The 24,871-nt window shown below is 41.2% G+C and overlaps 1 protein-coding gene across 23 annotated transcripts in view; it reads right to left on the bottom strand.

The window, feature by feature from the left end:
* The window catches only part of KALRN (kalirin RhoGEF kinase), a 692,612-nt gene that overhangs the window by 300,213 nt on the left and 367,528 nt on the right, over nucleotides 1-24,871 (bottom strand). For 19 of the 23 annotated variants that reach the window (XM_027536336.1, XM_027536351.1, XM_027536186.1 and 16 more), the window contains exons 12-13: nucleotides 16,031-16,239; nucleotides 12,545-12,719 (exon numbers count right to left, since the gene is read on the bottom strand). In XM_027536336.1, the coding sequence (XP_027392137.1) occupies nucleotides 12,545-12,719; nucleotides 16,031-16,239 (384 nt within the window). The remainder of the gene's footprint in view (nucleotides 1-12,544; nucleotides 12,720-16,030; nucleotides 16,240-24,871) is intronic. The other 4 variants (XM_027536368.1, XM_027536378.1, XM_027536231.1 and 1 more) reach the window with 1 other exon arrangement.

The raw sequence follows: 24,871 nt of genomic DNA, 5'->3' as shown, positions 1-24,871 counted from the left end.
AGGGACTTGGTTTAGCAGTGGCCTTGGGCTCTGTTCTCAGAAAGCCCTCTTCTTTGGCTCCTCTCATTTTCTGGGTCCTTCCCAGTAGTTATGGTAGAGGATACTTTCTCCCCTCACCCCCAAGTGTCTTAAAGAAGATATTTGACCCTGAACTGTGTATTCATTATGGGATAGACAGTATTTTACCACAACCTTCCCAGGTGGCACTAGTGGTAAAGAACCCACCTGCCAATGCAGGAGATGCCCGAGACAAGGGTTTGATTCCTGGGTGGGAAAGATCCCTTGGAGGAGGGCATGGCAACCCACTCCAGTATTCTTGCCTGGAGAATGAATCCCCATGGACAGAGGAGCCTGGCAGGCTACAGTCCATAGGATCGCAAAGAGTTGGACATGACTGAAGCAACTGAAGAATCCCAGGGACAGGGGAGCCTGGTGGGCTGCCGTCTATGGGGTCGCACAGAGTCAGACACGACTGAATTGACTTAGCAGCAGCGGCAGCAGCAGAAGCGACTGAGCACGCAGTGTTAAGCATTTGATTCTCTTTTCTTTCATCCTCATAGCAGCTCCTCACAGCAACAACATGAGAAAACCAAGGCACAGAGAAGTCGCATCATTTGCCTCAGGGCCTCGGAGCTGGTGGAGGCGGGACTGAGCACTCAACTCCGAGGCCAAGAGCTCTTAACCACGGTGTCATATCCATAGAGCTGGTATAAGAACCATCTTCAGGGTGTACTTTTTAAATTTTTATCACTTCAGAGAAGTGCCTGTTTAACCTTTCCTCTGTTTTCTTCTCTAAAAAAACCTTCACAAACTCATTGTAACTCCATTTTCTTCACTTCACATGAACTTTTAAAATTAATCATGTGCTTTGAACACATCAATAAATTGTATGTTTGTGGCTTTATATAATGCCAGGAATAACTTACCCTTTCAAAAAACACACAACCTTCCCCTAGTAAGATATTTGTGTTAAAAAGTTTGGTAAATTTTAAAAATTGATTCTGAGAACTTATATACTTAAAAATATAGTTTATATATTTAAAGTATACTGAGTACTTATACTCAATATAAAGGTCATATTAATCTAACTGGAATTCTTTGGTCCCTCAGAAGCCTTTGGGGCTTCCCTGTGGCTCAGACAGTAATAAATCTGCAATGCAGGGGACCTGGGTTTGATCCCTGGGTTGGGAAGATTCTCTGGAGAAGGGCATGGCAACCCACTCCAGTATTCTAGCCTGGTGGGCTACAGTCTATGAGGTTGCAAAGAGTTGGACAGGACTGAGCAACTAACACTTTCACTTTTATTTTCAGGAGCCTTTGCCATGAACAGGATAAACATCTGCAATCTGGCATTGGGGTGTGAACACTGGGACAAAAGTTGTGGCAAAGAGAAGTGTAATCTGCCCTCTGCATAGGCACATTCTCTTTATGGCAAGAGCAAACGCCTGTCTCTCTCACAGCAGTTACATGAACACTCAGGGATCACCTAACGGATCAGATCAGATCAGTCGCTCAGTCGTGTCCAACTCTTTGTGACCCATGAATCACAGCACGCCAGGCCTCCCTGTCTATCACCAACTCCTGGAGTTCACTCAGACTCACGTCCATTGAGTCAGTGATGCCATCCAGCCATTTCATCCTCTGTCGTCCCCTTCTCCTCTTGCCCCCAATTCCTCCCAGCATCAGAGTCTTTTCCAATGAGTCAACTCTTCACATGAGGTGGCCAAAGTACTGGAGTTTCAGCTTTAGCATCAGTCCTTCCAAAGAAATCCCAGGGCTGATCTCCTTCAGAATGGACTGCTTGGATCTCCTTGCAGTCCAAGGGACTCTCAAGAGTCTTCTCCAACACCACAGTTCAAAAGCATCAATTCTTTGGTGCTCAGCCTTCTTCACAGTCCAACTCTCACATCCATACTTGACCACAGGAAAAACCATAGTCTTGACTAGACAGACCTTTGTTGGCAAAGTAATGTCTCTGCTTTTCAATATGCTATCTAGGTTGGTCATAACTTTCTTTCCAAGGAGTAAGCGTCTTTTAATTTCATGGCTGCAGTCACCATCTGTAGTGATTTTGGAGCCCAGAAAAATAAAGTCTGACACTGTTTCCACTGTTTCCCCATCTATTTCCCATGAAGTGATGGACCGGATGCCACGATCTTCGTTTTCTGAATGTTGAGCTTTAAGCCAACTTTTTCACTCTCCACTTTCATCAAGAGGTTTTTTAGTTGCTCTTCACTTTCTGCCATAAGGGTGGTGTCATCTGCATATCTGAGGTTATTGATATTTCTCCCGGCAATCTTGATTCCAGCTGTGTTTCTTCCAGTCCAGCGTTTCTCATGATGTACTCTGCATATAAGTTAAATAAACAGGGTGACAATATACAGCCTTGACGAACTACTTTTCCTATTTGGAACCAGTCTGTTGTTCCATGTCCAGTTCTAACTGTTGCTTCCTGACCTGCATACAGATTTCTCAAGAGGCAGATCAGGTGGTCTGGTATGCCCATCTCTTTCAGAATTTTCCACAGTTGATTGTGATCCACACAGTCAAAGGCTTTGGCATAGTCAATAAAGCAGAAACAGATGCTTTTCTGGAACTCTCTTGCTTTTTCCATGATCCAGCGGATGTTGGCAATTTGATCTCTGGTTCCTCTGCCTTTTCTAAAACCAGCTTGAACATCAGGAAGTTCACGGTTCACATAGGGCTGAAGCCTGGCTGGGAGAATTTTGAGCATTACTTTACTAGCATGTGAGATGAGTGCAATTATGCGGTAGTTTGAGCATTCTTTGGCATTGCCTTTCTTTGGGATTGAAATGAAAACTGACCTTTTCCAGTCCTGTGGCCACTGCTGAGTTTTCCAAATTTGCTGGCATATTGAGTGCAGCACTTTCACAGCATCATCTTTCAGGATTTGGAATAGCTCAACTGCAATTCCATCACCTCCACTAGCTTTGTTCATAGTGATGCTTTCTAAGGTCCACTTGACTTCACATTCCAGGATGTCTGGCTCTAGGTCAGTGATCACACCATCATGATTATCTGGGTCGTGAAGATCTTTTTTGTACAGTTCTTCTGTGTATTCTTGCCATCTCTTCTTAATATTTTCTGCTTCTGTTGGGTCCATACCATTTCTGTCCTTTATCAAGCCCATCTTTGCATGAAATGTTCCTTTGGTATCTCTGATTTTCTTGAAGAGATCCCTAGTCTTTCCCATTCTGTTGTTTTCCTCTATTTCTTTGCACTGAACACTGAAGAAGGCTTTCTTATCTGTTCTTGCTATTCTTTGGAACTCTGCATTCAGATGTTTATATCTTTCCTTTTCTCTTTTGCTTTTTGCTTCTCTTCTTTTCACAGCTATTTGTAAGGCCTCCCCAGACAGCCATTTTGCTTTTTTGCATTTCTATTCTATGGGGATGGTCTTGATCCCTGTCTCCTGTACAATGTCACGAACCTCATTCCATAGTTCATCAGGCACTCCATCTATCAGATCTAGGCCCTTAAATCTATTTCTCACTTCTACTGTATAATCATAAGGGATTTGGTTTAGGTCATACCTGAATGGTCTAGTGGTTTTCCTTACTTTCTTCAATTTAAGTCTGAATTTGGCAATAAGGAGTTCATGGTCTGAGCCACAGTCAGCTCCTGGTCTTGTTTTTGCTGACTGTATAGAGCTTCTCCATCTTTGGCTGCAAAGAATATAATCAGTCTGATTTCGGTGTTGACCATCTGGTGATGTCCATGTGTAGAGTCTTCTCTTGTGTTATGGGAAGAGGGTGTTTGTTATGACCAGTGCATTTTCTTGGCAAAACTCTATTAGTCTTTGCCCTGCTTCATTCCGTATTCCAAGGCCAAATTTTCCTGTTACTCCAGGTGTTTCTTGACTTCCTACTTTTGCATTCCAGTCCCCTATAATGAAAAGGACATCTTTTTTGGGTGTTAGTTCTAAAAGGTCTTGTAGGTCTTTATAGAACCGTTCAACTTCAGCTTCTTTGGCATTACTGGTTGGGGCATAGACTTGGATTACTGTGATATTGAATGGTTTGCCTTGGAAACGAACAGAGATCATTCTGTCGTTTTTGAGATTGCATCCAAGTACTGCATTTCGGACTCTTTTGTTGACCATGATGGCCACTCCATTTCTTCTGAGGGATTCCTGCCCGCAGTAGTAGATATAATGGTCATCTGAGTTAAATTCACCCATTCCAGTCCATTTCAGTTCGCTGATTCCTAGAATGTCACCTAACAGAACTGGGTAATAAATTCAGAGAGAATAAGACGGGATGTTTGCTTAAAATGTGGATGCAAATGCATATGCATATGTGTGTGTGTATATATATATATATCAAATTTGTATATATTATTTAGGTAGTTTATTAATAATAACAGTGTTAACTACAATGTATTACAGTGTTAAGTGCTAGGTACTTGAGTTCTATGTGTTAACTCATTAAATCCTTAATAACTCTATGGACTGGGAATTATTATTCTCATACCTATTTCTCAGATGAGGAAACCAAGGGAGTAACTTGCATAAAATCATACAATTAGTGAAGCTGGTGAGACAGGTTTCAAACCCAGGCCCTGTAACTCATACTGCATACTCAATGACTATACTACACTGCCATTCAGCAGAGAGTGACTGTGTGTGTGCGTGCATGTGTGTGTGTATATCTACACTACACGTTATGCACATTAAGGTCCAATCCCATTCCAACTAATAATGAGGAGGAAGGGTGTAAGGCATTTCACTATGGTAAGATGCTCTGAAATACATGAGCATGCTCTGTCAATACATGCTCTGTCAATGCAAATGAACATCTTTCTGTTCTATGATGTCATTATTTATATTAAAATGAGAAAAAGTGAAAGTGAAGTCGCTCAGTCATGTCCAACTCTTTGTGACCCCGTGGGCTGTAGCCCACCAGGCTCCTCTGTCCATGGGATTCTCCAGGCAAGAATACTGGAGTGGGTTGCCATTTCCTTCTCCATACTGGAGTGGGTTGCCATTTCCTTCTCCAGGGGATCTTCCTGACCCAGGGATTGAACCCGGGTCTCCTGCATTGCAGGCAGACGCTTTACCCTCTGAGCCACCAGGGAACTGAAAGCTAAATATTCTTCACTGACCTACAAGTGCTGGCTGGTAGGAGAAGAGCTATTGCAGCTAAATAGAATTTCATTGCTTTGGGAAGGGCTATTTCATCTACAATGGGTATGTATATTTACATGTTCTTTGGACTGAAAGAAGATCCAGTCAGTCAATCCTAAAGGAAATCACCCCTGAATATTCACTGGAAGGGCTGATGCTGAAGCTCCAATACGTAGACCACCTGATATGAAGACCCGACTCACTGGAAAAGACCCTGATACTGGGAAAGATGAAGCGAAAGGAGAAGGGGGCCTCAGAGGATGAGGTGGTTAGATAGCATCACTGACTCAATGGATATGAATCTGAGCAAAGTCTGGGAGATAGTGAAGGACAGGGGAGCCTGCTGTGCTGCAGTCCATGGGATCGCAGAGTCAGACATGACTTAGCGACTGAACAACAACATATTTATGTGTATTACCACTGTGAAACTAAACTAAATTACCATAGCCATTTGTTCTTCCTGTAGTCTAGTATTAGGCTCTTTTCTGTTAATCAATTAAAATGATAAGATTAGTGAATTCTAATACAGATTATTTTAAAGATATATCATGGAATTTCACTCTGTTTTAGAAATACATACAATCTGTCCAGAGTTAAAATACTGATGTATGTAGCTATAAGGAAACCTTTGAGGATACTGAAAGAAGCAGTATGGAAAAGCAGGACTTAGCAATAAAGAAATCCATGCAGTTATTTTTTTTATTTTTGTGATAAAAAGTAAGAACATATCATAACAGTCTAACTGATGAGTTCCAATGTTTGGTTACCTAATTTCTATTCCAACTGGATAATTTAGATACTGGAACACAGTTTTTACAACCAAGTTCATGTTCTTTTTTTCATCATCATCATAATTAAAATTGAGATCTTTTAAAATCATGACTGATACTGAGGGGATCTTGAGTCTTTATTTTGCCCATATCTTTGCCTCTTAATCAGTTTGAGACTCATAGAAATCTATTGTTTTCAAAAAATCTCCTGTCTGTTGAAGAGCTCCCATGATATATATTGGTCACCCATTCTAGAACTTATCAATGCTTGAGTTTCAGAACGGATTTTCTTCCGCAAAGGCTAAACACCCCATGCTGGAGTTTACATTATTTCCTTCTACTGAGTTACTTGCATCTTTACCAGAAAGGAGAAGTGGGCAGCATTTGAACCTTCATAATGTCACCTGACTTCAGGTCCACAGCCCCTCACCAACCCCATTACAGAATGATCTGAAAGCTTCCATTAGGGATCTTTGATAATTTAACAAAACAGGTGACATTCTAGAATACTAAAGCTATGTAAGTAATTTTTTTTTTTTTAATGGAAGATGTGAGGGGACACCGCCAATGATTCTGAAATCAATTTGACAAAAGTCTAGAAGAAACGATCAAATAAATATTTTGTGAAAATTTTGGTTTACTTTATTGCACTTATTCTGTATTTCCTTTGCAAAAGATCTGGATCCATTTAGAAAAGGATATAGGGATCCCAAGGGAGCCTACAAAGATTGATCCCAAACAAATCTTATTTTTTTTCTTGATATAGTTACTATGTTGGTGGGTTTGAGGCACATTATAACCAGGAGAACAGCAAGGCTTTGCAGAGTCTAACACTATCTATGGAGGAAAGGGCTGTGAAATCGGACTAGAAGATGATGTGGCCCTTTAAGGAATGACTGTGCGGGCTGATGGCTCTGTGTCACTGAAGGAAAACGTCCAGTAAATCACCACAGAGCCCTGCCTGACCTGGCCAATATTTCAAATTGTTGAAACACTGATACAATAATAAATAAAATATATTTTGATAGGCTGAAGAACTGTGCCAGAAAAAGGAGAATAAAATTTGAGAGGAAAAATACATAAAACACTTTCATTTAAATTTTTTACAAAGTCAGTGTACTGGAAACATGTACCCAGAAAAAACAGCCAGGGGCTTTTGGGGGAGCAGAAGCGTCAACAGGACAGGTGATAAGTCATAGAAACGTCTCTTGGGCTGAGTGTATAGAACACCAGCGTCTTGGACACACAGCTGCCCCAGGGTTGGTGGGGCCGGGGGTATAAGCCACCGTGGATAACTAGAGTCCAGCCACCAGGGGGCAATGAGGCAACAATGTGGGCCCAGAAAGTGGGGAGAACACTGGGGTTATATCCCACAGAGAAGGGCTAACAGTGAAGAGAAGTAGTTATTGAAGTTTTAGAGGGGACTGCAGAAATAACTTTCACAATCTCAACACTTTCTGGATAAAGGAAAAGAGGCCTATGATGAACATTTTCAAATATGTTAAAGCTTCCAAAAAGTGGGAACAGATTTGTTTTGTTTCTCCAGAGAGCAGAAGCAGGAGAAAAGGGCAGAAGGAGATCTTGGTTCAACACAATAATGAGATCCTGAGTTCCCTCCTCTCCTGAACTCTGCTTCTGGGCTCTGGAGATATTCTGGTAGAGGCTGGATGGCATTCTTCAGAGATGCCAAACCTTGGCCATCAATTTTTACCTGTCCTCCAGGTGTCATCTTACAGGGAAACCTTCCACGGGCAGCCTGAAAAGCTAAGCGGTCTTGCCTCAGTGTTCTCATCGATCTGTAAGCCTGTCTGTGTCATAAATTATCACTATGGGATGGTTCTGTTTCTGCGGTTCTTCCCATCTAGCTCCCTGATAGCAGGGACAGTTTCATCTTCTGTGCCCAAAATAATTTTTGAGGCATAGTAGGTGCTCACTAAATGCTTACCAAGTTGAATTTGTTAGGTAAAAGACTGACTGAACAATCTCACTCAAGTATAAAACATAAGAGGCCTCTGCATACAACCAATCACAGAGTTGATGCTACCAGTGAATAACAATCAGCTTTCTCTCCTCTAGGAAGAATTTTCCTCCTTGAAGGCCATTTTCCTCTAGCCTCAGCCTGGCCCCAGCCTATCCCAATATGAACCCCATGGATTTAGAGCTGCTATTCCGTTCCTTACTCTGATTAATTGTGCAGATTAATTTTCAGGTACATTGAAAAAAACTCTGATTGTAATTACAGAGTCAGAAATTTAAAAGAAAGATTATAGGTGTGGCCCATTTTTCATAAAGTCCTTGTTTGGGTTTATCTTTCTCGGTGTCATTCCTAGCACTCTCCAGTATGCGTATGCTCATCGCAGGGGGCACCCAAGATTGCCCATTGATAACAAATAGAAAAATTCTAAGTATATAAATAAGCATATGTATGTACATATATATTATACACACACATATTTGATCAAACTACTAAAAAAAAAAAAGATACAACAGTTCCCTGGACTTTCATAGTATACTGACCCCAGACTCTCACTTGTACCACATGGTAGATGGTGTGTTGGGAGGGCTCCTCAGGGGACACAGGAAGTACCTCAATACTTCAGACGACGGACTTTCTGGCTCATCTGTTCAGCTGCTTTTAGCACATTTCAAATTATTGCTCTTTTCATGTGCCCAGTTAAAGGGACTTATCTAGTTTTAACTAAACTACCCTTCACAAAAGACATGTGGCTTAACAAGGTTCCTCAAAGAAACTACAGTTTGAAGATAATACTGACCGTGAAAGCTCAAGAGAACTCAGAACTCTTTGGCAGCCATGTGACGGGGTAAAGAAACAATGACAATCTAATCCGATCTGTCAAGAAGCAGAACCAAAAAATAATTGAAAATTATCAAGAATACTATTTGAAATACAGAACTGCAGCTTCTGATGAAAAAGTCAAGCTTCCTTCGCCCTAAGGGCACAGTGAATTTTGAGATTATTAGTGACAGAATACATACATAATTTATAAGCTAACACAGATGAATATGTAGAGAGCTGAAAGTTCAAAAACAGTTTATTGAGTATATATAATCAAAGGAGTTTTGAGACCACTGACCTGTTCCTGTTTCTAAAAATATTTTCTTTCCAATCATTCTAATTAATTGTATAAAAGGTGAAATGCATGGAAGCATCAAAAAGAAGAAGAAATTTTCCATATTCTTACCATCACAAGATAAAGATTATTTGCATTTGGTGAAGTGTCTTTTCTAACTGTTTCTTATAATGTGTCTTTCACAGAAGGAGGCTGAACTTACAGGGAAAAAACTTTATAGAGTATCTGTGAGTCATTGCTTCTGGTCTCCAGGGATGTGAAGAAGGCATATCAGGAATGCAGTCTTGGTTTTTTAACTTTTGCCTAATACATTTGGGATAAGTGTCACTCTTAGCTGGGGACCCTCAACACCACCCCAGGTACTTCAGGAGCCATATAATTACGTAAAAGGAGACTAGTGCAGCAACTCATGTCTTATCTTAGTTTTAAAACTATTAGCCCATGCTAGCCATCAGTGACATGGTTAACAAGTCTTAACTTAGACTCCCCAGATGTGGGGGGCAGGCCTGCACTGGTCTTCAGTAATCCCTAGGAATTCTGAGTATGCCCACCAAATGCCTTCCTTTAGGGAAGGAAACCATAGCTGTGGGTCCTGCAGTGACAGGCTCTGCCCTGGCTTATATCAGCTCCACACAGCTCTCATTACAGAAACCACCCTCAGTTTCACACTCTGAATCTTCTCTAGAAGCTTGCCTTTTACCCCCACAGTGAAACACTAGCTGGCATTTGAAATAATCTCATCACCCTCAAATATAACTCTGACAATCTGACTTAAAGCAGATATTTTCCATAGGTTTGGCAGGATTTTCATTCCTATCTGAGATGAAAAGCAACATTTCCCCAAGTTTGGGGCCACACCTGCAATGGGGAACCAGACCTCTGCTAAAACCTGGGTGCAGAACCAAATTCTTATTCCCCTCATTTGACCTATTCACTATTTTCATCTCCCTCATTTTATTAGACCCTTTACTGCTTCCTTACTTCAGCTTCGCTGCATACCAAGCTGTCCAAGTTGTCAGGGTGGGAGGGGAAACTTATACAACACAAAGGCTGAGAAATGCAAATCCTACAATTTAAATATCAAGCTCTTCTACTGCAACATTTAAATAGGATCAAATTTTAAGCTATTTGATCTATAGCCAACTTTATTTATTTATTTTTTTTTTAAAGCATATTTTTTTTCTGTAGGCTTTGGGCTGGAAATGGATTGTCCCAGAATCACTGCAGGCAAACACATCCTAATGGTGCCCGCAGCTGATGTCAATGGGTTACAGTCCAAGTGGTGAAGTGAAGCTAACCGGCCCATTGTGGAACTAAACCAGCAACCAGACCTCAAAACCACAGCCATCTCACCAAGTAAAGCTTAAACACCCAAACCCTAGGTTATTTCCTTTCCCTTAAGCATTTTTTGATGTGGACTTGGAATGATAGGAAAGTAAATAAAGAGCACAACAGCCAAATTCCCCCACCTGCTAACGTAATTCCCTCATGGATGTACTCACTCTCAGTGGGTGAAATGAAGTCAAGGAAAGATGGTGGGAGTGTCCGTGGCCAAAACTACTGCAACCAAACATCACCTCTGTTCATTTCTCACTCTCAATTATCACTGCCAAAACTACTGCAACCAAACATCACCTCTGTTCATTTCTCACTCTCAATTATCACTCTTTCATCACCTTTGTCACCCCACGTTCATGCCTTTCCACATACCGGTATCTCTAATTTTCCACTGGCATTTTCATTGTTCTTTCAATATATGTTTAAATACCATTTGCAACCTGAAATCACTATGAGTACCAGTTCAAAATAGATTATAAATAAAAAGTATAAATAAATTCACTTGAAGTTATGGAATGAGTTGGAAGGATAATCAAGACCTAGATTTAAAGACTTATCTCTTCCTTTATTTCAGACATTGTCCAGAGAGCACCTTTTAGAACATGACATCTTTAAGTAAAAACTTGCAGTGGCTTCTAGGAAGCTCGGATAGAGGTGAAGGAGAGAAAGGTCAAAAGAGAGTCAGAGATAGGAAGGATTGCTCTAGGGATTGAAGAAGAGGGCTACTACTACTAAGTCGCTTCAGTCATGTCCGACTCTGAGCAACCCCCTAGACGGCAGCCCACCAGGCTCCCCCGTCCCTGGGATTCTCCAGGCAAGAACACTGGAGTGGGTTGCCATTTCCTTCTCCAAAGCATGAAAGTGAAAAGTGAAAGTGAAGTCGCTCAGTCGTGTCTGACTCTTAGCGACCCCATGGACTGCAGCCTACCAGGCTCCTCTGTCCATGGAATTTTCCAGGCAAGAGTACTGGAGTAGGTTGCCATTGCCTTCTCCGAAGAAGAGGGCATCTGTTGTCAAAACAGCTTTCTGGCCTATAAGGGGTTGAAAATGACATTGAGACTGGAATACTGGAGCATTCAACATTTGAAGGGTTTCCCTGATGGCTCAGATGGTAAAGAATCTACCTGAATGTGGGAGACACAAGTTCAATCTCTGTGTCTGGAAGATTTCCTAGAGGAGGGAATGCCAACCCACTCTAGTATTCATACCTGGAGAATTCCTTGGACAGAGGAGCCTGGTGAGCTACAGTCCATGGGGTCACAAAGAGTCGGACACAACTGTGTGGCTAACACTTTAACACTTACATTCAAAAAAATAATAATTTTCCTTCCCAAACCAGTTCCACAGAAGTTTCTGTAGATATTGTTGGGAAGATCAATCCCAGACCCCCAGAAGCCTCAACTTGGAGGAGATGGCGGGAATGCAAAGTAAAGTTTTAATGAATGGTAGACAGAGAATTGGTTTTCCTTCACAACACACCAGCCAGGAGCAAAGAGAAGACATAGTTTTTAACCATTTGCCACCCATAGGTGTTGAATGTGTTTCGCGGCTCAGAAACCCTACTGACCTGGCTTTAGTCACTGGCTTAAAGCAGAAAATAATAAAAGGTTGGTATTGTGTGGGGCAGACATTATTAGTAGGCATCAAAAGAGGACAAAATTATACCAGAACACCAGATTCTGACCTTCCCAGGATGAGCTGAGGCGCTGATGAGATGAACCAGCAAATGACCTTTGCACACGCTTAGTTTCTTCACAAGCAGAAAGCAAACAAAAGACTGTGCCTTCCTTCCTCTGACTTCCTGGCTGCTGTGTGAGTCTATCCAACCCCTAATCTATAGTCACCTAATCTTAATACCTTCCTACTCAAGAAGCTATAGAATTTAGCAAGTCTACCTCAGTTGCCAAACGACCAACTCCGTGGTCTTCCAGGAACCAAAGTGCCAAGCAAGAGTCCAGTGAAAACCAACAAACCCTTCCCAGTGGACTAATCCCAGAGACTGAGGAGAGGGCCTCTGCTTGGCAGTGGGGTGAAAGGGACTGGAAGGAATCTAACATGATGATCATGAATTTGCTGATCTCTAAAAATGTATTGTGATACATAGTCCCATCCAGTCCCCTTAGTCTAGCTTTGGGGCAGTACCCTTGGCCGGGAAGCAGCCTGCCCTCCACCTGCCCATACCTCCTCCCCACATCTACCTCAATGGTGTACTGCTCAAAGATGCGCAGCTGCAGGAAGATGTCCAGCTTGATCTTGCGTTCGTGGAACAGCTCCTCCATTTGCACCTGGGCGTCATCCAGCTGCTGCAGCACCGACTCTATGTGGCTGATGGAGCTACTATGGGGCGTCTTGTTGTTGGACACAGCTGAGTCCCTGTGGCACAGTGGGAGAGAGAAAGGAGGGGGCTTGCCATATTAAAAGTGACAGTGGAGAGGGAGTCTTCCTTGTCTCAGCAACGGGGATGGGAATCAATAGAGTCACTCAAGCAATAGGTGTTTATCAGACTCCTATTGTGAGCCTGGCACAGTCTGCCTAATAGGTGAGCCAAAGATACATGTACCCTCTTTGGGGTTCACAGCACTGTAACTCCGAGATTAGCTGCTGTCCTATTCCTCAGACAGAACTGTGACAGGAATCAAATGAATAGCACATGCAAAGGGGCTCTATAAACATCAATGAAATGGAATGGTTCCAAACATATATGTAGTCTAATATACACATATTTCAATATACACACACAAATACACATATCATGATACATAAACGTAGACAAATTAAAAGTATATGGAAAAAATCCTTCCTAGTTTTAACTCAAAGGATCATGGTTAAAGTAAAATGAGATCATGGTTGCAAAAACTATTCATCCCCTTTATAATTCTATGCCAAAGTTATGGCTGGTATTATTTAATAGGCTTCAAGCTGTACTTAGGAAAGCTTGAAGCCTGGCTCAAATTCCTGATCTGACATACATGGGCTGGTGACCTTGGGAAATCTCCTCCCTGAGGCTCAGTTGCCTCCTGTAAAGTGGACTTAATAATCCTCACCCTGCTCATGGCATGGTTTGCTGTTAAGTAAGATGGCATGTATGACCGTACTCTGAGACCAGGAATGTGCTGTATGAATGACTGTTAATTCTGAAAGATGTGTCAGGTTCTTACTGGGCACAGGTCCAGTTGGGGAAAGTAGAATCTAGGGCACAAGAGCCTGAGCAACGAACAAAGGCTTCAAAGATGATAAGCCCTGATTTGAGTGTTAGAAGAAAAGAATGAACCAAGTAGATGGGAAGGGTGGGCTTTCTGAGCAGAGAAGGTCCATACAAAGGCAGTAAGGGGAGATGACACATCACAGAGGGAATAAAGAGATAAACATTGATCGAGATAAACATTGATCTGCTGAGACAAGCAAGGTGGTAACAGCTCCAAAGAGATCGTTACAATAGAAAAACTGGAATTCACTAAGTTAGATTCTATAGGGCCTTGAGTGAGTAAGCTAGAGCCCCTAGCCTTGAAAGAAACAGGCACATTCATTATCTCATGGCATCTTGGTTTCTGATACAATCTAAGAAATCAGAGGGGAAAGTCCTTAGTTTTGAATGCTCTCATCAGCAGCTTTTCTGAAGATCAGGTCCTTTTGGCCCATGTCTGACTCAGAAGCAATGGTATCTGAGCTCACACTGTTACTGGAGGGAGCACAAGGCCAAGAGCCTGCCCTTCTGTCATCTAGAGGACTTACAGTCCCTCTCTTCTCACCTTGGCCTATTTGGGCCCACCATGCACAGCTTCCCCAACTATGAAAATAACTCAAGAGGAGTACCGAACACTATACATCGTGCATTTGCTGAGAACAGCACTATTGAGAGGATGTGACTACTATTTCTGATGGCTCCCCTCAGTCTTTCTCTATCACTCAGCTTCCAGAAGGAAAAGGATGATTTCTGGCCCCTTTGTATAGCACCTCTGTCACTGTCATATACACTAGAATCAAAGACATAATGTAAAAGCACCTTAGGTGCTTCAGTGTGAAGAGTCATGAGGCCTAGGGAAGATGTGTGTGCCGGTGTGTGTGAGGCATCTTGCCAGTGTCTACTAGGAATTGTTTACTTTTTTCTTTGACTGGTCTTGATATCAAGGAAGGGAGCCTAGATGAGTGTCAGACTAGTGGAGGAAGGAACAGTCACCAGTGGTTCTTGTCACATGTCTGTGGTCCTCTCTGAAATCCATAGAACTTAAACTTGTAGGACAGGCATCAGCCATATCATTGTCTCCACCAACACTTAGTAGCCATCAGCCTTCAGGCATGGTGCAAGGTGGGCAGGGCATCTGCCACAGACTCAGTCCCACAGACAGGCCAGCCAAGCTTGTGGAAAGCGTTTGGAAAGAAAACACAAAAGCCATGACATAATTCTAGAGTTGACAGGCTCCTAGAGTGAACTCCTTAAATCACACAGATGAAACAGCTGAGGCCCAGAGAGTTTAAGTCACTGCTCATTATTTGGAATTTTCCTCAGAAGCAAATAACAGTGGAGTTTCCTGGGCAGGCAGACAAAACTGTCATGTATTATACATCCATGAAGATGAACCAGGGGAAGAAAGGAAAGAGGCTGTCTTGTTAGTATGCAATAGGAGGACTCAGAACATGGCCTGTGAATGTTTGGAAAAGAAATGATCAATCCAACAGAAAAACATGCCAGGGCTATCTTAAGGTAAGTTCTTATTGTTTATTTAATTGGACAACTGGTTTGAGGGTGGGGGGTGGGAGGAAGCCCTCTCCTACTGAAGTAATTCCCTCTGGCCTCAGGATTGTCCTGGGTCTTGCTGATGAGATTATTACTATCTGGAGCTGGCAGAGGTCCCAGCACTCAGTGATCTGGGGATAGGAACAAGTCCCCGCAGGCAGGCATCATTAGTGCCATCAAATCCTATTTACATATCACCTGGGCACATGGCCGGTTGCTGAGGGCTTGCTCAAGGCCTCATGACACTTCATCTGAGGAGCTGATGCCCTTGACAGGGACAGGAAACTAGATACTGATGCAAATGGAAAGGAGGCAATGGGATGGATTATTAGAAATGAATATAAGGTGTCAGACAGGATTTTCTAAGATTTATTCTTAGCTATATTTGTTTAGGGCAATAGAGAAGGAGTTTTATTTTCTGGGTACCAAGGAATGGTAGAAAGGTCATATGTGGGTAAGCAGAGAGCAGAGTAGGACACATTACACACTCTCTACATTCGCATGAGGCCAAAGGCAATCATTTGGGTCACATATTACTGACTGGAGCACTGGAATTCAGAATAGCCCAAGACCAGATGCCAAATAACACTATGTTCCATAATGGCTATTTCTTCACATGATCAAATATGCCATCATTCTTAATGAAGATGCTGTTTGTTTTCTATTGAATATTGCTAAATTTTTATTGTATTTATATTACTTATTGATCACTGAATAACATCTTCAATGATATACATAATTCTTTGAAACATAAGAGCTTTTCCACTAACTACTTCATTCTAAATTCAAGTTGGGTATGGTACAGGCCTTCTTATAGCTGACAGATGGAGAAACTGAAGCTCACACAAGACCACAAAGCTGGCTGCAGCTGAGCCAAGACCAGGACATGATGACTTATCTCGTGTCTAGTCCAAGGCATTTCCCACTGGAAAGCACCGCCCATGCTGACCTGGCCTCGCTGGGCTCCCCCAGGGAGGGAGGCGCTGACCTGAGTTGCTGGATAAGGTCTTCGCCCTCCTTGATGACATTAAGTGTGGCATCCAGAGTGGCGGTCTGCTGCTGCTGGAACTGCTTGATCAGTTCCTGGACCGCATCCACAGAGTCTGCACAGACATCCTCCAGCATTTCCTTCTGAAGGTCTTCCATCCATGTCCATAGCTGTAGGGGATAGAGAAAGCAAAGTCTACTCAGGTCACATGGGAGTGGAGGGCTGGGGTTAAGGGCAAGAGTGTGGAACTCAGGTCATCCAACCTACTCTCAACTACTCAGTCAATATCAGACTGTCCTTCTCATCAGCACCCTACGGGTCAGTTTACATCTCTGTATTTATATTCACTATCCATCTCTGCTAAGTTTACTCCATTAGTACAGGCATTCCCTAAGGACAGGAATTACCCTCTGCTTTATTTTCTAGTGATTCTGGAAAACTGGTCTTAGAGCAGGAAGCTCACTCATTTTTGAGAGAGTGGGAAGAACAGGAAACTGATGGACAAATTCTATTTCATCTTTCATAAAGGAGGACTCTGCACAGTTCCTGCAGATAGCTAGAGGCTGATTCCCAGAAATGTATCATGATTTTATAAATACACACGAAAGAATGGGATGTTCACTAAGAACCAAGTGAAGATTAATTAAGAAAATATGTGTTAGGCTAAACTATTTTTTTCTTCTCAGGACTGCTTTGTTGGTTAGAAAGTTAACTACTAAAGAGGTATAGCTTATCTTAATTTCAATATAAGACATTTCCCTCGTGATATTCAAGGTGATGAAATGCAGTCAGGATGATATTACTGGTCAGACAACTTTAAAAGAGCTAGTTGAGTTCAGTTCAGTCACTCAGTCATGTCTGACTCTTTGCGACCCCATGAATCACAGCATGCCAGGCCTCCCTGTCCATCACCAACTCCCAGAGTTCAACCAGACTCACGTCCATTGAGTCAGTGATGCCATCCAGCCATCTCATCCTCTGTCGTCCCCTTCTCCTCCTGCCCCAAATCCCTCCCAGCATCAGAGTCTTTTCCAATGAGTCAACTCTTTGCATGAGGTAGCCAAAGTACTGGAGTTTCAGCTTTAGCATCATTCCTTCCAAAGAAATCCCAGGGCTTATCTCCTTCAGAATGGACTGGTTGGATCTCCTTGCAGTCCAAGGGATTCTCAAGAGTCTTCTCCAACACCACAGTTCAAAAGCATCAATTCTTCGGTGCTCAGCTTTCTTCACAGTCCAACTCGCACATCCATACATGACTACTGGAAAAACCATAGCCTTGACTAGACGGACCTTTGTTGGCAAAGTAATGTCTCTGCTTTTGAATATGCTATCTAGGTTGGTCATAACTTTCCTTCCAAGGAGTAGGCATCTTTTAATTTCATGGCTGCAGTCACCATCTGCAGTGATTTTGGAGCCCCAAAAAATAAAGTCTGACACTGTTTCCACTGTTTCCCCATCTATCTGTCATGAAGTGATGGGACCAGATGCCATGATCTTCATTTTCTGAATGTTGAGCTTTAAGCCAACTTTTTCACTCTCCTCTTTCACTTTCATCAAGAAGCTTTTGAGTTCCTCTTCACTTTCTGCCATAAGGGTGGTGTCATCTGCATATCTGAGGTTATTGATATTTCTCCCAGCAATCTTGATTCCAGCTTGTGCTTCTTCTAGTCCAGTGTTTCTCATGATGTACTCTGCATATAAGTTAAATAAGCAGGGTGACAATATACAGCCTGACGAACTCCTTTTCCTATTTGGAACCAGTCTGTTGTTTCATGTCCAGTTCTAACTGTTGTTTCCTGACCTGCATACAGATTTCTCAAGAGGCAGATCAGGTGTTCTGGTATGCCCATCTCTTGAAGAATTTTCCACAGTTGATTGTGATCCACACAGTCAAAGGCTTTGGCACAGTCAATAAAGCAGAAATAGATGTTTTTCTGGAACTCTCTTGCTTTTTCCACGATCCAGTGGATGTTGGCAATTTGATCTCTGGTTCCTCTGCCTTTTCTAAAACCAGCTTGAACATCTGGAAGTTCACGGTTCACATATTGCTGAAGCCTGGCTGGGAGAATTTTGAGCATTACTTTACTAGCGTGTGAGATGAGTGCAATTGTGCGGTAGTTTGAGCATTCTTTGGCATTGCCTTTCTTTGGGATTGGAATGAAAACTGACCTTTTCCAGTCCTGTGGCCACTGCTGAGTTTTCCAAATTTGCTGGCATATTGAGTGCAGCATTTTCACAGCATCATCTTTCAGGATTTGGAATAGCTCAACTGGAATTCCGTCACCTCCACTAGCTTTGTTCGTAGTGATGCTTTCTAAGGCCCACTTGACTTCACATTCCAGGATGTCTGGCTCTAGGTCAGTGATCACACCATCGTGATTATCTGGGTCATGAAGATCTTTTTTGTCCAGTTCTTCTGTGTATTCTTGCCATCTCTTCTTAATATCTTCTGCTTCTGTTAGGTCCCTACCATTTCTGTCCTTTATCGAGCCCATCTTTGCATGAAATGTCCCCTTGGTATCTCTAATTTTCTTGAAGAGATCTCTAGTCTTTCCCATTCTGCTGTTTTCCTCTATTCCTTTGCATTGATCACTGAGGAAGGCTTTCTTATCTGTTCTTGCTATTCTTTGGAACTCTGCATTCAGATGCTTCTATCTTTCCTTTTCTCCCTTGCTTTTCGCTTCTCTTCTTTTCACAGCTATTTGTAAGGCCTCCCCAGACAGCCAAGTGTAGTTATTTGAATGGAATAAGTACTGGAAATGATGAGGAGTAGAACTGAATTAGTAAATTAATGGATTGATAGCTCTTCCTCATAGTGAAAACAGGTGGCCTTCCATGGTGCTCCACTTCTAAATGCTCTCAGTGAGCATTTTCATGAGTGGTGGAGGGAAAGACATGTCTGATGTTTGCTTAGAAACAAGGAATCTTCCCCTGGTTAGCAGAAAAGATAAGCTCATGACTCTACCAGGAGAAAAGCCAGTAGAGATAAAAAATTGATAGAAGGAGCCAGAAGATGCAGACTGTGACTGCTGTTCTTCCCATAACCTGTGGTGTCTCTGAGTACATCACCTGTGCTTGTCAGACTTCACGTGTAACATAGGCTGAGGAGAGCATAAAGTAAAAGTTAACTTACAGTCCTAACGTTCTGTAAGTTTTCCATGTCAAAAACATGGATAAACATCCATCTTAAGAATATTATTTCATCTTGCTAGTTCTCATTATGGTAAATCATGGTGTGGCCTTTGTAACAAGGGGTTAGAAAAGAGACAATAAAGAGAGACAAAAATAATCTTCAGACTTTTGACAAGTTATTCTTGTCCTTAAGAGAGTAAAGGCCTTACGTGTGACATAAGAGGTTGAGTTCATAAAACTAAGAAGCCCTGGAGGTAACAAATAAAGGGAGGTGTTCTTTTGGGACAGGTAAGAACTTCTCTGAGCTTCAGTTTCCTAATCTACAAAATGGAAAGAAAAAGATTTGACCTGCTCACTTCAAAGATTATGAAAAATGAATTATTTACTTATTATCAATGCTTTAAATAAACAGATAGCATTATTAATAAGCCATTGCAAATTATTATTCAGTGTTTCTGTCATTTAGCTGTTTGTGTCTGGTTTAGTTCAATTTACTTATTTATTTATTTTTTACAAATAAGCTTTCTGTTGTAAAACACAAATTTTCGAGACTATTTAAGCTGAGGCACATTTTCCTACAGATATGAATGTATCTATTTCAAATCAGTATGAAATCAGAAAGTTCAGGATATTGGTCACTATAACTTAAAGTTACTTCAGACTTTCTGGCTGCTGTTTTTCCTAGAGCAAAACCATTTTCCAACTATGCTGAAGTCCTTGTGTATGAGACAATGGAATCTCTGAAAAATTGCTATATAGAGAGGCAATATAGCATAGCAGTTAAGAACTTCTAAATCAACAATACATTAATTTAAAAAATTAAATAAAGGAAAGAAGAAAGAAAGAAAGAAAGGGAGGGAGGGAGAGAGAGAAAGAAAAAAAAAACACAAAAGATAAGAAAGAACGAACCCCCCATTCTACCACATATTAACTCTATAACCTTGGGTAAGTAATGTAATAGTAATAGTTGTTATCCCTACAGAGTTGTAAAGATTATTAATAAAGTGATATATCTGTGTGTGTTATGTCTTTATGTATACACACACAAATAAATGAGATACATGTGTGTATGTATATATACCAGAGAAGGCAATGGCACCCCACTCCAGTACTCTTGCCTGGAAAATCCCATGGATGGAGGAGCCTGGTGGGCAGCAGTCCATGGGGTCGCTAAGAGTCGGACACGACTGAGTGACTTCACTTTCACTTTTCACTTTCATGCATTGGAGAGGGAGATGGCAACCCATTCCAGTGTTCTTGCCTGGAGAATCCCAGGGACGGGGGAGCCTGTTGGGCTGCCGTCTCTGGGGTCGCACAGAGTCGGACATGATTGAAGTGACTTAATACATACACTCTACATTTATATAAATTTTATATATAAATATATACATATGATATAATATGCATATCACTTAGAAACAGTGCTTGGCATATAGTAAGTGCTAGATATTATTATATTTAAAAGATATTTTTATGCAAGTCACCTCCAGTTCCCACTAGAAGACAGAGGAAAAGTTTGAAGTACTCCATTTTTAAATTGGTAAAAGATCGATACTGGATTTGATCTTTCAATATGCTAACATGAGTTGGGCCCCTCTTTTCTGTTTTTTGCAACTTTTTCGTGGGATATCTAAAGAAAACCTAGAGATTGAAAAGTCCAGAAATTTCCTTTTTTTTTTTTTAATTTTATTTTATTTTTAAACTTTACATAATTGTATTAGTTTTGCCAAATATCAAAATGAACTTTTTAAAAAAGCAAGAAAAGACAAGACTATGTGAAGAGAGAGAGATTAAAATTGTGGACAGGAAACAGGTCACTTAAGAAAAACAAATTTAGTGTGTCCAGGTAGAAAAGGCACTGGATGGAAGACTTCTCAGGATGAGGCTGGTATTCCTATTACCAGAATGAGAGAGCTCAGAAGCTTATAGATATCTTAAGGAATTTATTTTATTCAAGATAATTTTGTTCTCAGTACCATCCTTAAGCTATTTTAATGGCTTCATAGCTTGGAGTTTCTTTTTTTTTCTCCTCTTCAGTAAAAAACTTGAACATTTCTGGTGTAGGTCTAGGGAAGAAAGTCAGCATTATTCTGTTCTGAGGAAATCCACCATGACTCATGACACTCCCTCCACCTGATAACCATGTAGCTAAATTATAGGGACCAGTCAAAGATCAAACTTGTCAAACACGAGATGTCAGTGTAACAACAAAAAGACTAGAGAAAGATTAGGTATGTCTGAGGAAACACACCAACCTTGGGAGTCAATATCATTTTAATAAAAATGTGTCCTACTCCTGTATATTCTCTGATTAATGAGTTGAAGTTGATTTTTCACATTATCAGGTCATATATTCTACTTTATTATAAAGAAAATCTTGTCTGCTACTATTGCTGCTAAGTCGCTTCAGTCGTGTCTGACTCTATGCGACCTCAGAGATGGCAGCCCACCAGGCTCCCCCGTCCCTGGGATTCTTCAGGCAAGAACACTGGAGTGGGTTGCCATTTCCTTCTCCAAAATCTTGTCTAAGGTAGTTTAAAACCTACCACTAAGGAAAATCAACTAAGAAATCAATGATGTACAACATAGATGCCACTCAGCCCAGTGGTCAGCAGCCTGGTGAGGAAAGGAAAGGGCCCGTCTACCTTCAAGAGGATAAAATGTCAAGTAAAATTGCTATGGAATTTGACTCAGAGATAGGGAAGCACCAAAGACAAAGGGTTAGTGATAACATTTCTTCATTTTTCCTTCTGTAAAAACAAAACCAAAACAAAACCCAGAGGGAAAGAAGTTCTTGAATGGAATTGGTACATACTGGGGATAATTCTCGATCTTGCCCTTGTCCTAGCTCTATGATCATGGGAAAACTACTTCCAGTACTTCATACTTAAAGTACATGTGCATAAGTGTGTGTGTGCAGGTGGGTTCTCCAGAAGCTGACCTAAAGAAGAGAGTTGTAATCAAAATGCCTCTCTAAATTGAAAAAAACTGCAGTCACATCTTTGACACCAAGACACCCAAAGTCCAGAGAGTTTAGCACCACTTTGAAGATAATTGCACTACCAAGTTAAGATACTATTTAGTATCTGGAAGGCTTGAGTGGAGAACCACAGGAAAGCATGCACAGTCGCCCCCTGGTGTCAGCAAGCTTAAATTGCAGGCTCATAATTCTGAATAAGCACCTCTGAGGGATAAACATTAACATCAGCGTGACTAACCTATGACTAAGGGCCCATATTCCGTTCCTTAGGCTGTAAGTTTTCTACTATCTGAATTTCCTGTAGGTCTCTTTCTGTCTATGTGTCCATCTGACTTATTCTTGAAGAGCATGCCTAGACTGAAAAGAGTCCAAATCAGAGAGTCACTTCTATTATTAATTTATTCATTATCAGGGAGCCAACGAGACTGAGTCAGAATGATCTTGTAGTTCAAGTTATCACAAGCCATTGCCAGAATGAGGTGAAATCATGGAGTGAGTGAGGCAGCTCAGGAGCAGCCACCACATGTTTCTTCCTGCTGTCCTCCATTTCCATTTCTCTCCCCTATGATAATCTTCCTAACCCTCTGGTTATCTACAGTCTAAAACATTAATTAGCACTGTGCCTCTGCCACCAACCCACCTACTCCCGAGAAAAAAATCTCCTGTTTCAGCCATTTCCAGATCCTCTGTTCTTGATCAAACACACCTGTGCAAAGACCATTATTTCAGGGTTCTGCTCTCTGCTTGGCAAAAATTATTTGGGCCCTGCTTCCCAGGTGGGAGCCTGGTGGGCTACCATTCATGGGTTTGCAAAGAGTCAGACGCAACTGAACATGCATGATACATACACTTAGGTCTCTTTATGTGTTCTCTCAGAGAACACATGTAATTATGGCCCCAAATACCTATATCCAAAAGAATGAACTGATTTGAGCCTCTCTGAACTTTTGTAGAGGGGGGGTTAAGGCAGCCTTTCAATGAGCTACATAAAGTTTGCTCTAAGACTGAAACCAGTGAGTTCAGGAAGGGCCAGTGCATGGACCCCATTCTGCTTACATAGAGGGGCAGCCTGAGAAAAGGGCAACTGAAAAGGGCAGGAAGGGAGAGACAGGAAGGAAGAAACTAGCAGGTCTGTAGAAATGATGAGGCTTATGGATTTGGACAGTTCTGGTAGCCATTGTGCTGATACAACTGATTGACTCCTGGAGATGCAAAAGGAACACCAATTCCATGGGATGAATCACCCTCCCTCATTCTGAAGGCATCATTTTCCTTTGGCATTGACTACCAGTTTTTATCTCTTAAATAAATACCATACCAGCCTAACAACTGACATGGAAGAAGAAGTTGTTCTGTTCTTAAGGCCAATAATCCCTTTTGAAAACTGATTTAGTTTTTGTTCTATAGTGGGCAAAGGGATATGTGTGTATGTGTGTATCTACGGCATTTGTGGTATATGTACCTATTTGAGCAGGAAATAGCATGAAAGAATGATTTCACAGGGTTATAAACAATTGGAAATGGCATTTAATTAAACATTTAACAAAGAGCTGAGGTTGATTATCTTGGATACATTCCTTAGTTAATTTGACTCTCATATTATGACTACAAAAATATCTAAAAACAGTTATTTTGAAAACCCAGCAATTGCAGCATTTCCATGGAAACACAGCAAAGAGAGAGAATTCTGCCTGGACAATCTCTGTGGAGCAGATGACACTTGCCACAAACGCCTTTTTTCTAAATGCCTTTTTTTTCCCCTGGACAAAGAAAATGAGGACTTGAGTAAATACTTCTCCCTACATTCTCCCTGAGGTTTCTAGACCAGCAAACAGCCAGCTAGCCTCTTGTCCCCAGGCAAAAGGAAGATATTTGAAAGTTCAGCACAATTTCTATTAATCGCTGAGGTTCTGGATGCATAAGAAAGTTCCAAGCACATGTTTGTCACCTCTCTTTATTATGTAGCTCTTCTCTCAAAGTAGAGATGGAAAGTTTTGTTTTTATAAAATAATATTTATTGGGATTGTTCCTTTCAATTGAAAATATTAAAGAAAACTTATAAAACAAATAAAATATTCAAAGGAAAATTAAATCATTCATAACATTCTTAACTTCTTTGGATACTTCCTTCTAGTCTTTATTCTAAGTGCGTAATCAAAATTGTGGTCGTGATAGATATACAGCTTTTTATATATTATACCACAAGCTCTTTCTCATATCATTAATGATCTTTGACACTGTGATTTATAACTGTATAATATTTCACTCTATAGATTCATTATGATTTAATGAATCACTTAACATGGAATATTTAGATGGTTTCTAATTATTCAAGGTTATTACTAACACTGCAATTAAATAATTAGAAGCCTTTAAGCCTCCGGACGCCTTTAGTCACGAAGAATTCACAAAGCCAGCAAACAGAATCAAGCAGACTCTTGAATCTGCGGAAGAAACGAGCCTGGGGGACATCTTCCTCATATCTTCCTTCTGTTTCCCCTCTGATCCTAATTAAAGTACATCTTTGATACAGCTGAGTAGAAAATTATTCTTCCATTCACTCTATTTACTGTAAGAGAGAAAACATCCATAGCAACTCAAAATTCCCTAACAGACTTGTGGACTAGTAAACTTGGCTACTAACCTTGCCATGAGTAAAAATCAGAACTTTGCCTACAGAGTAAAGAGGA

This window comes from Bos indicus x Bos taurus, chromosome 1 (genome assembly GCF_003369695.1).
Source record: "Bos indicus x Bos taurus breed Angus x Brahman F1 hybrid chromosome 1, Bos_hybrid_MaternalHap_v2.0, whole genome shotgun sequence".
Taxonomy (NCBI): domain Eukaryota; kingdom Metazoa; phylum Chordata; class Mammalia; order Artiodactyla; family Bovidae; genus Bos; species Bos indicus x Bos taurus.
This window is presented reverse-complemented; position numbering and strand designations above follow the sequence as displayed.